This window comes from Cryptomeria japonica, chromosome 9 (assembly GCF_030272615.1).
Source record: "Cryptomeria japonica chromosome 9, Sugi_1.0, whole genome shotgun sequence".
NCBI lineage: Eukaryota > Viridiplantae > Streptophyta > Pinopsida > Cupressales > Cupressaceae > Cryptomeria > Cryptomeria japonica.
In genome coordinates this window covers 604,399,521-604,415,023 of record NC_081413.1, presented here as the reverse complement: position 1 = coordinate 604,415,023, position 15,503 = coordinate 604,399,521, and the positions used below count along the sequence as shown (strand labels likewise).

The 15,503-nt window shown below is 33.9% G+C and overlaps 1 protein-coding gene across 1 annotated transcript; it reads left to right on the top strand.

Moving 5' to 3' along the window:
* Positions 1 to 522: 522 nt before the first annotated feature.
* On the top strand, positions 523 to 14,676 carry LOC131045162 (laccase-12-like). The gene is made up of 5 exons (XM_057978724.2): positions 523 to 568; positions 2,643 to 2,771; positions 2,889 to 3,294; positions 3,434 to 3,810; positions 14,552 to 14,676. The coding sequence occupies exons 1-5, from the start codon at positions 523 to 525 to the stop codon at positions 14,674 to 14,676; spliced, it is 1,083 nt and encodes a 360-aa protein (XP_057834707.2).
* The last annotated feature ends 827 nt before the right edge of the window (positions 14,677 to 15,503 follow it).

Genomic DNA, 15,503 nt, shown 5'->3' with positions numbered 1-15,503 from the left:
TTCCTTTCCTTGGTGCAAAGCCTAGCTGATCTTCTTTTCCTCGAGCTACTCTCAATTTTTTCTTGCTCTGTTCCTTTCACCTCTTCCTCTTCCGAGTTGTGAATCTCTAGGTCAATTGTCAAGCTCTTTCCAACAAACTGACTACCAGACCTATTATCTTTCCTCGGGATGTTTTTTAGGAGTTTCACATTTCCTTTTGTCTATGGTTAAATCCAACAAGGGTAGCTCAAAGGAATTGTTTTCGAAGGTCATAATAGGGCATTTTCCCATGCTTTTACCAGGTCCTGAGAGGATATACGTCTCCTTAGGGTTCTCAAAGATTAAGCTGGGATTATTTTTGGGAGTTTTCTTACAGCTCCCCTCACTACCAGATGCCGAGGCAATACAACTAGCGGTGGGGGTATTATCAACGAAATACTTATACATTAGGTAAATTAAACCTTGATGTAAGGGCGGATTCGTCCCATTTCGAATACATGCACTGAGAGAAAAGAACATAAAGAATGATATATTTATCTTGACATGGTGCCTAATGTGGTTCAAAAAGGGGAAGTGATAGCCATAGATGGTGGGATAACGATCCTCTTGTATACATCTAAAAATTGTCTGAAGATAATTAATTAAATAATTATATCATCATCAAAATGAGATTAATCTTTGAATCAACGTGCCATCACACCTCGCTTCAAAGAGGGCAAAATGTATACATCTAAAAATGGTCTGAAAATAATTAATTAAATAAGCATTTATTTAATTAATCCCCCTTCCCAAGTTAATTGAATTCACTAAGCAATTTGATTAAATTCCCCCTTTAACACTTAACATATCACATGTTTGCTGTGTATTCATCCCTATATTGAAAAATTAGACATCTAAAACTGGAAACAATAAGCAAAACATTAGAATTTAGTGATCAAAATTTGACCAAACAAACACATTTTTCTTTATCCTGTTCTCTATCGTACGAGGCATTTATCTTGTCATATGGTTTAGAAAAGTCTTTCGTACCAACTGGTGATATGTCGTATTGCTTAGTATTATTTGTCGTACGAGTAATCTTTTTTATTGTATGTGTAGACGTATAAAAATGACCACATTCCTAAATGATTATTTTATGTTCATTTCCCTATTTAATTAAATCCAATTTAATTAAATTATCCACATTCTTCTATTTTATTAAGTAAATTACTCAATTTATTTAAATAAAATTCACTATACCATTTAATGAATAAATCATTTTATTCAATTAAATCCCCCTAGCCACTTTTAATTAAATTCAAATTTAATTAAATAGTTATCCTAAATTGAATAAATCTAATTTATTTAATTTCCCCAAATTATAACCAAATTGAATGAAAATCAATTAATTCAATTAAATCTTATTATCCCCCATCCACTTGCAAAATCCCAAACCCCTTCCTAATCCCTTCTAGAATCTTCTAATCAATTCTAATTAACCTAACCCTCCTCTAAACTTTGTCACATCCCTAAGCAAAGGGAGGTCACTTCTCAAATGGCCCAAAGTCTTGGATAACCATTGAAGGTTTTCAACCTTCAACCACCAAAACCCTTAAAGTCTTTGAAAACCATTGAAGGCTTCCAACCTTCAACCACTTAATCCCCAAAGTCTCCAATAACCATTAATGGTTAATTCAAACTCTCCCACATGGTTAAAACATTTGTTTTGACTCAACCTTTACCCAACCCAAAGGTCTCATCAGGCCATTAATGCTTTGACCATGATTATCTCTTAATCATTTGCACAAAGGTTTATCCTTGGATTAAATCTTAAACCATTGGGTAAACCTAATTTAGACTTGACCCTTAGCCTTTAGATAACCATGAGGTCTTCTCAGGCCTTTAATGCCTCCAACCTCTTCTTTCAACCCAATCCTGTGTTGACATTTGTCACCATTTCATTGGTGCCAATTGTGCACATGGATCCCCAACTTTCAAACTTGGCCCTTGATTGAAACTTTCAATCCTGACCATCCATTGCCCTATTTATGCTATAAATAGAGCTCTCATAATTAGGTCATATTCATATTAAAATGCTGTTTTAAGTTATACCTTTAATATTAAAATGCTGTTTTAAGTTATTTTTTTAAGCATTCAATTTTCTATAATTAGGTCATATTCATGTGATTTTTTATTACTCGTCTTCTTGTTTTCAATATTGTGTTATATCTATTGATTAGACTTCTTACTAGATTATTTGTGATACTCTAAACGTATACAATTCTTCAATATTCAGACAACTTATTTTTGAGATGGAAAAATCTTTTATAAATCAAATTGTCTTGAAGAACTTAATATTTATGATCCAACAACTAAATTTTGAATGGGAAATATTATCTAAAAGAATAAAGATATTTTTTGTTTTGACAATCATAGAGAGAAATAATTTGTATGATGTATGGATTTTAATTGTTTTATATAGAAAAATAGGAAATTTCTGTTTGCTCGTCATTTAAAATTTAAAGTTTAATTATTGTCCGTTAGCTCATGAACCCACTCTTATTGATTCTATACTTTTTCTCTCTAATTTGCTAGAATTTCTATTTGTGACTTGTTATCAAGGATAACTGTTTTAGAAAATTGTTTACTTACATTTTATTGAATGAAATAATCAAATTGAACAGGGGAGTGGTGGAACAGTGATCCCATCAAAGTCGAAGCTGAAGCAAAACTCAGTGGAGGTGCACCGAATGTTTCAGACGCTTTCACTATAAATGGACAGCCAGGAGGCTCCTATAACTGCTCAAAATCAGGTATCAATTTTCTCTTCAAAACAGGCACTGTGAATGTAACCAGGGCTCACCCAATTCCGTTTTTCACTAATCATAATCAACACTGCAATCAACTTTAATGAAATTTTATGTATGCAGGAACAACAAATTTCTCTGTAGAGCAGGGAAAAAACTATCTCCTTCGTATCGTCAATGCTGCAGTCAATAATCACCTCTTTTTCAAGGTAGCATCACACAATCTCACAGTGGTAGCCGTGGATGCCTCCTACACAAAGCCATACACAACAGACATTCTGGTTTTATCATCTGGCCAGACTGCAGACGTTCTTCTCACAGCCAATCAAGCGGAAGCCAAATACTATATGACCGCCAGTGTATACACTACTCAAGGATTTTATGACAAAACCAATACAACCGCCATTCTAAACTACGTGGGCTCTAATTCATCTGCCACTCCAATTGGTCTAAACATTCCAGAATTCAACGACACTGCAACTTTAGTCAAGCCTTGCGAAGCCTGGCTTCGGAGGAGCATCCAGTGGACGTTTCCCAAAACATAAGCGACAGTAGCATCATAACCGTGGGACTCGGTTTATTTCCTTGTGAAACCGGCGGTAACTGTAGCGGCCTCGACAATACCAGAGTGGCTGCTAGTATGAACAACATACCTTTTGTGCTGCCAGATATGGCCATTCTTCAAGCTTATTACTTCAACATATCAGATGTCTATACCACCGACTTTCCTTCACATCCCCAGTTGAGTTTAATTATACAGGCGATGTACCCAATACTCTGTGGGCGCCAATTTGTGGCACAAAAGTGAAAGTGATTGAATATAATGCCACAGTTCAGGTGGTGTTCCAGGGAACCAATATCTTCCAATCAGACAATCATCCAATGCATATTCATGGTTATGACTTTTATATTGTAGGAGAGGGATTTGGTAATTATAATGAAAGTGATCATAACCCTTTCAATCTAGTCTATCCACCTCTACGAAATACTGTAGGGGTTCCTGTCAATGGATGGGTTGCTATCAGATTCAAAGCTGACAGTCCAGGTAATAAACAAAGTTACATTATTTTTCATGATTCTACAGATAATTTAAATAATCGAATTGACAAATAATAACTCAAATATGAAACCTTTAGCATAAAGTCTCACATAAGGATTGATTTTTCTAGAAGATGTTAATACATGCCTTCATCATGGAGGAACAAATTATGATTGGTCATGATTGTTGTAACAAAGTTGTAATACCCTACTTTGCAAAATAATTCGCCAAATCTCGGAATGGTGGTGAAGTTTAGGTGGGTAAGGTGAAATTCATTGTGTGTATGGATACTATTACAACTGCTATGAGTCTGGCCATTGAATGCTTGACCTTCCCTAAGAGGAAAAAAGGTAATTACAAAGAAGATTTTAATAGGTTCTTGAAGCCAAAGAGAAAATGTGGCCTATTATAGAAGTTGTTTCAACAGGAATGACTTACCTAGTATTTGGAAAGAGGAAGCGTTTCTCCTCATGAAATTCATCAACTTTGATGGGAGGTTCAAGCGATTCCACTAACAAATTTTCCCCATTCTTAATCACTTGAGGTATGGGTTGAAAACGAATTTCTTGTATTGGCCTTTTTCATCTATTTCTCAATATGTTGTTGTGGCCAAAACCAAAGATGTCCTTCCTTTGCACCAGGGTCTTATTTTCTGACTTTACAATTTTCATTTGAACATAACCCCTACTAGTGGTCTGGATTTTAATCCTTTTGGCCCTTCTTTGCGCATTGAAATTTCAAACATCTTGGATTACAAAGAACCCATCCCCATTCCTAAACATAAGGGGACCACTACTTGGGTCAACCCTAGCAAAATGGCTAAATGTAAGAACCCCTAAGCCCCTCCTACTATTTGTAGTATTGTTGTCAAGCCAAATGATAAGGAGTAGGATTTTGAGTATTTTGCCTCCTCTTGGTCTATTGAGTCAAAGTGGACCTTGGATAGTCCTATTAACAAAGAGTGTACCCCTTCCATTGGTTTCTGACCCCTCTGGTGAATTTGCCAAGAAATTGGGACTTCCCTATGTATGCAGGGAGAGTTAATGGACTCTATGATGGTTACAATAAGCAACAGGCTAGCATTCGCTATCTTTTGGGTTAGCTTAATGTGGCAAGGAATAAAATTATTAGTTTTGAAGCCCTCATTGAAGTTGATTGCAAAGCTTCTAGCTAGGCCGTGGAGAACCAAGACTAGAGAGTTTGGGAACAACTAATTATTTGGTCGAGAAGCTAGATAAATGAAAAGGTATAAAGGAAGAATTGAAGGGGCTATCTGAGAAAATTGAATTGAAAGAGGACAAGAAGGAAATAATGAAGGCTATGGAGGAGATTCAAAGTAGCCAAGTGTCCCTCAAAAGAAAAATGGAGGATGTGATTATGCAGAGTAATGAAATGTTTAAAAGGACTTTGGCAACCCTATAGGGTATCCAAGAGGAGATTGAGTAGAAGCAGGATTGAAAGAAGAGGTATTTAGACTCTTCCCCTACTACAAGGTTGGAGGTGTTAGTGTTGATGGTGAAAGTGAGTTGAGAGTCACCTACTATTTCTTCTAGAAAGGGATCCAGCAAATGAATCTCCTTCTCTAATAAGGTGAAGGATATAAGTCTAGATTAGAAGATTGAGAAGCCTCCCACTAGGTAGGCCATTGGTTTGTACCTTCAATGTGGGTGGGTTTGTGTGTTTTGTTGTGCTAGTTTTTACTCTTGCTTGTCTTTAGTTTTTATTGAATCTAGTTGGGTGCCTATTGGTTTTCACTCTTTTTTGGCAGTTAGCATATGGGTGTTGGGTTATTATTTCTCATGAGTCACATGGCTTTTCCCACTTTTTTAGCTTTGTAGTGGTTATGTAATGGTTCGTTCATCTCTTGATTTTAAATAATTAAAAGAAAGATGTATGCTTAAATGCTCGGTTCATTCATTGTACATCTATATTCAATTGAATTGGTTGTCCTCAATAAGAATTTAATTGTGTCACTAACAGTTGACTGAAATGAGAGAGGAAGTTGTATTTATATGCAACTTATATATTTTCAGATATAATTTCTAGGGATTCCAACATCGGAGGGAAAATTATTTCTACTTACATAAATGACATTCATATTTTAAATTTTGGGGATAAACTTCTTTGATAGGGTCATTCTCCACCCTATTCCTAGTAGTTTGAGCTAGGAAAATATCATAACTAGCTTAGAATGCACCAAATTAATAGATTTGGTCTCAAAACTAGGCACAATCAAGAATAAATGAGGTACACCCTAGGCACAACCACCAAACTGGGTTCAAATTAAGGGTGAAATTATAAAGTGATATAATTTACTACAGTACATTTAGCCTCCACTTTAGCAAGTGTATGAACTTACCCTCATACTCTTGGTAAAGTATAAATAATCAAAAGATCATTTCACCAAGCTTGGCATGGTAGTGGCCCTCAAGACTTATGATCTTATCATTCTACAATACAAAGATAAAAGGCAAGAACACAGTGAGAAATATGGCCAACATTGGTAACTCACATGGATCATGCAAAACACAAAGGTATGACATCTAAGACTACTTATACTAGCAAAAACTTACTAGGATCCATATCAAAAGATAAAGCATCACATATAGGACTAGTAAGAATCCTTAGTTTCATAGTAGAATTCATGTTACAAAAACATAAAATACGGCCTCTAGGACTAGTAAGATCCCTAGATACTTTCAAGGGTCCATGTACACAAGGAGTAACAAAGCTATCAAGTTTTATTGTGCTAGGTGGCTGAAAAATCAAAGAAGGTATTACAAGGAATAGAAAATTATGTTATTATAGGTGAGCTTCATGCCAATAGAGATTACTAAACCAAGAAAAACTCTATTTTAGGTAATCTTGATAGGATACAACAATAGGGTGCTACAGTAGCACAAGCACATTCATGGTGTGTGGTCAAAGTGTACAACCAATCTCATGGTGTATGCATAAAGTGAAATGTTGAAAAGGTAAAAGTAGAAACCCGTGTCACACTTTTATAAAGGAAAAGGTTAACACAACAATAATAATTCAATTTCAATGCCATAAAAGTGGCACATTTATTTAAATTTTGAAGATGATGTAAACTCATGAAATGTGTAAAATTTGATGAAGTTGCAGTCTATTATTTTTAAAATTTTTTTTGTCAAGGATTAATATTGTTGGATATGGTTGTTCATTGCTACTGCTAGGATACGTTGTTGACATTGATGTCAACATATTCCTATGATTTGATCTGGTATACTTGGAAAGATCTTCTGATCCGGTTTTGCAGTTTGGTTTTGCTGATCACTATAGTCTGTTTTGCAAAGGTTGATATTTTTGTAGTATATTCTTGTGTGATGTGATCTTGTACTGAGACTCTGACATATTGTTTTGGATAGTCTTGTGTATCTTTATTTCAGATGGTTCATGATTTCATGCTCCATGAGTTATCTTTCTTCATGACAGTTGTTGTTTGGTTGTGTTCTTGAGATTCTACATGTTGACAGATGAAGATTTGAAAAGTGGTGTTGGTGCAATTATTCTAGATGATTATAATGTTCTTTTTGATGTTTCCTAGTCATTTCCTATTGTTTTGACAATCTGCATTGATCATTGTGCAATTTTGTAGTGATTTTCATCAACCGGTATTGATTTTCGTGCTATGCGGTATTTTTGTGGTGTAGCATGTTGCGATTGATCTTGGAGTGATTTTCGGTGGAGTTGATCATTTGGGAATTCAAAATAGGTCCATGTTATAGTATGCAAATCATCATATTGGTCTAGTGGTGGATCTTTGTATCATGTGTTGTAAGTTTGTAATTGAGGGTTGAGGGTTTAGCCGACCTTGTTATCAAGGTTGATGAATTGCATATATAGGTGATATAGTCATGCAGTTTAGGTATTGATGTTGTGTCTGCATCATCTGAAAGAGATTTATGTGTGAACAAGTGATTTATCCTTCGGTGTTGAGTTTGTGGTGAGATTGGTATTGCAGGGTGGACATCTATGCTTAACTAGAACTATAATCAAGAATTTGGAGATTCTATTCTTTCAGTTCATTTCTTTCAGATTGTAGTCTGAGTACTATTGTAAGTCAGTGAGACTTCCCTAAGGGTTGTAGCCTTCCGGACCATTATATTTGAGCAATGAGCTCTAGGCAGTGTGCTTGAATGAATGTACATTTCCCATTGTAATATTTTCACATACTACTAAAGAGTATCATCTTACTATGGGTAGGTTCCCACCATGGCTTTTCCCTTAACCAGGTTTTCCACGTCAAAAATCTTGGTGCTGTGTGTTGTTCTATTAATTTTCTTATCTATTATTATTGCAGTTTGTTAGATCTATTGTTGTGCTTAAAGTTTTGTATTTCAGTAAAGATTGATTCACCCGCCCCTCTCAGTCTTCCTTCTTTGTTGCTTCTAACAATTGGTATCAGAGATAGATCCTCTAGTAGAAGCTTAATCACTTGAGGAGATCTGGGATGACAGCTCAAGTTATTATGTTTAAGAAGTAAAGTCTGAGGTTTGATGGAAGCAACTATACTATATGGAAGAATCGAATGGAGGTGCACTTGAAATGTCTTGGAGAATATTACTAGAAGATTAAAAAGAATCCCTATGTTGTTCCTTAGAATTGACCATCTACTCCTGATGAAGTTAAGGAAGTATAATACAATATTAGAGCAAAGGAAGCATTGCTTAGTTCCTTGACTGAATAAGAGATGACATAAGTTACAGGACTTCAAACCACACATGAGATCTAGGAGAAGCTTGAGATTTTGTGTGCAAGTGACAAATAGGTGAAAGTTGACAAGTTGCAGAGTTTGAAAGGAAAATATGAGACATTAAAGATGGGAGATGATGATAACATACATTTGTTTATGTCTAAGGTGAATGACCTTGTTCTTGGTATCAAATGTGCTGGTGGAAGCATTGAGGAAAACGAAATTGTTGTCAATGTTCTGAAATATTTGCCTCCTGCTTATAAACACAAGGTTGTTGCTATTGATGAGATCCTAAGTGTGACTATAGTGACAAGAGATGTATTTGTTTCAAAGCTTGCTACATTTGAGTTGTGTAACTTTAGAGAATCACATGGAAAGTCTGAGATAGCATTTAGAGAATCTGCCTCTATATTCGATAAGCAGAAGTATGATCCAAATGAGTGAAAAATATCCAGATATGAGAGAGAGAGAAAAGAGATTGAAGCAAAAGAAAGAGAGCTTGATGAGCTTAAAACACTAATTTCCCAAAGATTTCCTAAAGGTGTCAGTAAGTATGATGGAAAGTTGTCTTTGAAATGTTTCTCTTATAATAAGATAGGATATTTTTCTTCTAGATGCCCAAAGAGAATGGCTAAGCATGATAGGCATGGTAGGTTTGATAAGCATGATAGGAATGATAGATATGAAAAGCATGATAAACCTTATAAGTCTAATTGAAAGTTTAGGAACAAGAAGAACTATTATTATGTTGTTGATGAAGGTGTTACAGATGATGAATCAGATGGAGATGAAGTTGTGTTTATTTCCATTAAAGACGATAGACCTGTACCTATTGATTCCACTAGTTGTTCTATTGAAGATAAATCTTTGGTAGCTAAGGTAGAAGAAAAGGATGAATGGGTGATTGATAGTGATTTTTCACATCATATGACATGTGATAAAAGCAAATTTGTGAGAATGGAAAGTTATGATGGTGGAATAGTTAGATTTGGATATGACAAAGCTTGTGTAATCCGTGGGAGAGGTTCTATTTATTTTGATGGTAAGCATAACACTAATGATGTCTTGTTTGTTGAAGGTTTGAATCATAATCTTTTGATTATTAGATAGATGGTTTATAAGGGTTATGATCTACAATTCAAGGATGGTAAATGCAAGATCTTGAATGCCTCCAGTATAGAGATTGCATCTAGAAATAAGACTAAAGGTAACATTTTTCATTTGAATGTTGGTGAGAATAGTTGTTTGATTGTTAAGATAGATGAGTGTTGATTGTGGCATAGGAGAATGTGTCATGTAAAATTTGATTCAAATATTAAGATCTGTTCTACACAAGATGTTAGAGATCTACCTAAGATTGTTAAGCATGCTAATCTGGTATGTAAGCAATGCCAGTTGGGTAAGAAAACAAGAATTTTTCTCAAGAGAAAATAATATAAATCTGATGGACTTCTAGATCTTGTGCATACAGACCTATGTGGACCTACAAATGTTAGAAGTGTGTAGGGTGATAGATATTTTATGATACTAATTGATAATTATTCCAGGATGATGTGGGTTGTCTTTTTGAGGGAGAAATCAAAATAATTGGACAAATTCAAGATATTCAAAACTAAGGTGGAAACTAAGTTTGGATTGAAGGTCAAATGTCTAAGATCTGATAGAGGTGGATAATTATGTTCCAGTGAGTTCAACTCATTCTATGAGATGAATGGAATTAGAAGACAATTATCTGCTCCTAGAACCCCACATCAAAATAGAGTTGTTAAGAGGAAGATCATAATTGTTTTGGATATTGCAAGGAGCATGCTGATTGAAGGAAATGTTTTGAAGATCTACTCGAGAGAAGCCATTAGCACTGTTATTTAAACATTCAATAAAGGTCATATCAAAGATGATACTGGTAAGACCCCTTATGAGCTATGGTTTGGTCATATGCCTATTGTAAGATATTTCTGAGTATTTGGTAGAAAATTTTATATCAAGAGAGATGAGGATATAGGAATTTTTGATGCTAGAAGTGATGAAGGTATCTTCTTGGGATATTCAACCAAGACCAAGACCTACCAGTGCTATAATAAGAGATTGAGAAAGATAGTTGAAAGTGAAAATATGAAGGTGGATGAGAACCCTGGCAAGGAGAATAGAGCATGTGCTTATGATGATGGTCAACATGTTTTTTCCGGTTCTGTTTAACCCAAAGAGCCTAAGAAGAATGATCAAGTAGAGACTATTAATCTAGATGTTCTTGATGCTGGTGAAGATGTACAAGAATCTAAGAATCAAATAATCGGAAGACTCTGTGGTATGTAAGATCAAATCAGTCTGAAAATTAGATTATTGGTGATAAGAATAAAGGTGTGATGACAAGAAGAAGGATAGTTGCTGAAGAAGTATGTTTGATTTCTAAAGTTTAACCTAAAGATGTTGTTGAAGATTGTAAAGATGAAAGTTGCATGAGAGCTATGGAATAAGAACTAGATCAGATTGGAAACAATAATATTTGGGAACTTGTTCGTAGACCTAAGGATAAGAATGTTATTGGTACTAAATGGGTATTCGGAAACAAGTTGAATGAAATCGATGAAGTTGACAGAAATAAAGCTAGACTGGTTTACAAAGAGTATTTACAACAAGGAATTGATTATGAGGAGGCTTTTTCTCACATTGCTAGACTTGAAGCTATCAAAATGTTGCTTGTTTATGTTGCTTATTAATATTTCAAGGTATATCAGATGGATGTTAAATCTACCTTTTTGAATGGTGATCTAGAGGAAGAAGTTTACATTGAACAACCTAATGGATTTTCACTCTCAGATGATGGAGACATGGTATGTAAGTTGAAGATAGCTCTTTATGGATTGAAACAAGCTCCTAGAGCCTAGTATGCTAGATTAGATAAATACTTGTTAAAATTGGGATTTACTAAAGGTACTATTGATAGTAATCTGTATTTTAAGATTGAAAATGATAACATCCTAATTGTTGAGGTCTTTTTTGATGATATTATATTTGGTGCTGATGATGAATTGAGCATGAAGTTTATTAGTGATATGCATAAAGAATTTGAGATGTCTATGATTGCTGAAATCAAATTCTTCATAGGTTTGCAGATTGCACAAATAGGAAAAGGTATATTTATATCTCAAACTAAGTATGTGAAGGAATTACTAAAGAAGTTTGGATTAGATGACTCCAAACTGGTTGGAACCCCTATGGTGACTGGTTGTAAATTGTCTAAAAAAGATGAATCTTCAAAAGATAATTAGTTTACGCAGATCTATGGTTGGTGGACTGCTATATATTACTTAGACTAAGCCTAACATTATGCATGTTGTGTGTATGGCTACTATATATCAAGCTGATCCAAAGGAGAGTCATGTCACTATTGTTAAGAGGCTATTCATATATCTAAAGGGAACCATGGATTATGGTTCATAGTACTCGAGGAATGGTGATTTCATGTTGTGTGCCTACACTGATGCTGATTGGGTTGGTGATGTAGATGAATAGAAGAGAACTACCAGTGGAACATTATTTTTGGTTAATAAGTTGGTTTCATGGGCTAGCAACAAACAATATTCAGTTTCCTTATCTACTGTTAAAGATGAGTACATTTCTACTACTAGTAATTGTACTCAAGTGGTTTGGATGAACCAAATGTTGAAAGATATTAGACTTATTCATGATGAGCCTACTTTTATTTATTGTGATAATTCTAGTGCTATCAAAATGCCAAAGAATCTGGTACAACATTCAAAGACTAAGCATATATCAGTCAAATAATTACTTGAGAGAACAAGTTAGGAGAAGATGAAGCTAGAGTATGTATCTACAAAGGAACAGATAGATGATATTTTTACTAAGACTTTGCGTGTAGATACATTTCTCTACTTGAAAAACAAGTTAGGCATATCCACCCCTCTTGATGAGAACTAGATGCACTGAGTTGCATCAATCCGGTGGATTTCAGAGCCTTATTATTCTATCCAAATTGGTGAGTTGGTGTTGCTCCTCTATCGGAGTAGTCTGTGTTTTGGGGAGAGAGATTTATGTTTCTATTTTTGGAGAGAGTTTGGTTATCTATTTTGGAGATCTTTGGCATTGTTGTCAAAGGGAGAGAAAGATGATGTAAAAAACTTCTTTATCTGTCTTGATCTTAGGGGGAGTTTTCTTGTGATATCTTCTTTCTTTGCATTGACTATTTTTCACATTCATATGTTGCCATCAATACCAAAGGGGGAGATTGTTGGATATGGTTGTTCATTTCTCTTTCTAGGATATGTTGTTGTCATTGATGTCAACATATTCCTATGTTTTGATCTGGTGTACTTGGAAAGATCTTCTGATCCAGTTTTGTAGTTTGGTTTTGCTGATGACTATTTTGCAGAGGTTGATATTTCTTCAGTATATTCTGGTGTGATCTGATCTTGTGCTGATACATTGGGATATTGTTTTGGATGGTCTTGTGTATCTTCATTTAAGATGGTTCATGATTTGGTGCTCTGCAAGTTATCTTTCTTCATGACAGTTGTAGATTGGTTGTGTTCTTGAGCTTCTACACATTGATAGATGAATATTTGAAAAGTGGTATTGGTGGAGCTATTCTAGATGATTCTAATGTGCTTTTTGGTTTTTTCTAGTCATTTCCTATTTGTTTTGGCGATCCATATTGATCATTGTGTGATTTTTTAGTGATTTTCATCAACCGGTATTGATTTTCGTGTTATGCGGTATTTCTAGTGGTGTAGTGTGTTGTGGTTGATCTTGGTGTGATTTTGGGTGGAGTTGATCATTTAGAAATTTTAATTAGGTCCATGTTATGCTATGAAAACAATTATATTGGTCCCGTGGTCGATCTTTGTATCGTGTGATATAATTTTGTAATTGAGGGTTGAGGGTTTAGCCGACCTTGTTATCAAGGTTGATGAATTGTATATAGAGATGATAAAGTCATGTAATTTAGGTGTTGATGTTGTGTTTGCATTATTAGAAAGAGATTTGTGTGCAAACAAGTGATTTATCCTTCGATATTGAGTTGTTGGTGAGATTGGTATTTCAGGGAAGACATATGTGCTTAACCAAAATTGTAATCGAGCATTTGGAGATGCTATTCTTTCAATTCATTTCTTCTAGATTATAGTCCGAGTATTATTGTAAGTCAATGAGACTTTCCTAAGGGTTGTAGCCTTCTGGGCTATTATATTTGAGTAGTGAGCTCTAGGCAGTGTTCCTGAATGCATGTGCATTCCCCATTGTAATATTTTCACATACTACTCCAAAGTATCATCTTACCATGGGTAGGTTCCCACCGTGGTTTTTCCCTTAACTGGGTTTTTCACGTCTAAATCTTGGTGTTGTGTGTTGTGTTGTTAATTTTCTTATCTGTTTATTGTTGCATTTTGTTAGATATATTGTTGTGCTTAAAGTTTTGTATTCCAGTGAAGACTAATTCACCCCCCTCTCTTAGTCTTGCTTATTTTCTACTACTAATAGATATGTTTTTCTATTTTAAAGTCAAATTTATTATTGCTGAAAAATGCTGAAAATCAGGGGGCTTAGTTCCCACAAAAAAAAACTATAAATCAACTTATTTTTTTCTTATTTTGATATCCCTAATAGATGACATACATATACAGTGGATAGAAAAAATAAATTATTTTTCGATGTATATTTTCTTTGTTATAACATTTTAAAGTCAAACATACTTGAATTTGAAATTTTTTATCTCCCATCATATTATGTTTATTTAATTTTTGATAATTAAAATAAAATAAAAAAAACCTTTTGGAGAAGACTCTCTCTTCTAATGAACCATATTTTTTTCAAATTTTTTTGAGGTGATTCAATATTTTTTTTTGTTTTTCAAACCCGCCTCTTACCATAGATTACAATAGCTACTTGTAGTATTTTTGAAATAATATATATTAAATCTAATCAAAACATCATAAAAATTATGAGTAGATTTTTTACTTTAATCTCTACAAAAGGGTATTTTTTGTTTAATTAATAAATTAAATTTACTTGTAGAATTTTCTTGCAGTATTCAAAAGTTTTATAAATTTGTCAAATTTGATGATGTGGCTACCACTTTGGATGTCAGTAAGGGCGTTTTGGCAGAAAGGGTTCCAGTCGGAAGGGACATTGGAGGCTAACTCGATCGGTCATTTGAGTGACCACGCCTATTAAACCCCATATAAATAATGATTTATTCTTTTAGTTTTTAAATATGAAAATCAAGGAGTGCATATTAATATAATTTATTTTTGAAGTAAATAAATTGTTTTTGCAAATAAAAACAACATTTTTTATATAAAGTGGTGAAGATTTCCAAATTTTTTGAAGATTTTGAAGACTATTTTAATTTTTTTTTAATTAAACAAATATCCAATATTAGAAGGCTTTTTCAAGTATGTTATATTAAACTAAGTATTTTTGAGATTTTATTAAACATTATTTTTTTGGATGCATAAATTGTCAAAGAAAAAATTGCATTGAAATGTTATTTACCTTTTATTTGTGGATTCCTTCATGTAATTGTTCTTGAAAAAAAATATTAATTGTTGATCCAATAATCTATTTTCACTTGAACCTTTTATTTATATGTATGGATTTGTTTCTATGTGTTTATGCACTTTTAATTTACATGCATGAATCTCTTTTTATTTACATGTACACATTTATTTTTATTTATATGTATGGATTCATTTATATGTGTTCACATATATGTGTGTGTGTGTGTGTGTGTGTGTGTGTGTGTGTGTGTGTGTGTGTGTGTGTGTGAATTTATTCTTATTTACATGTACATGGATTCATTTTTATTTACAAATAAACTAATTAAGTTTAAAAGGCATTCAAAATAGTTGTCATCATTTTTAGAAAGTGAAACATGAAATATTACAAAGATAGTAGAAATGTTATTTAGATAGATCAAATTTCTTTTAACATTGCCAACTAAGAGTTAGTGAACTTGTAAAATATA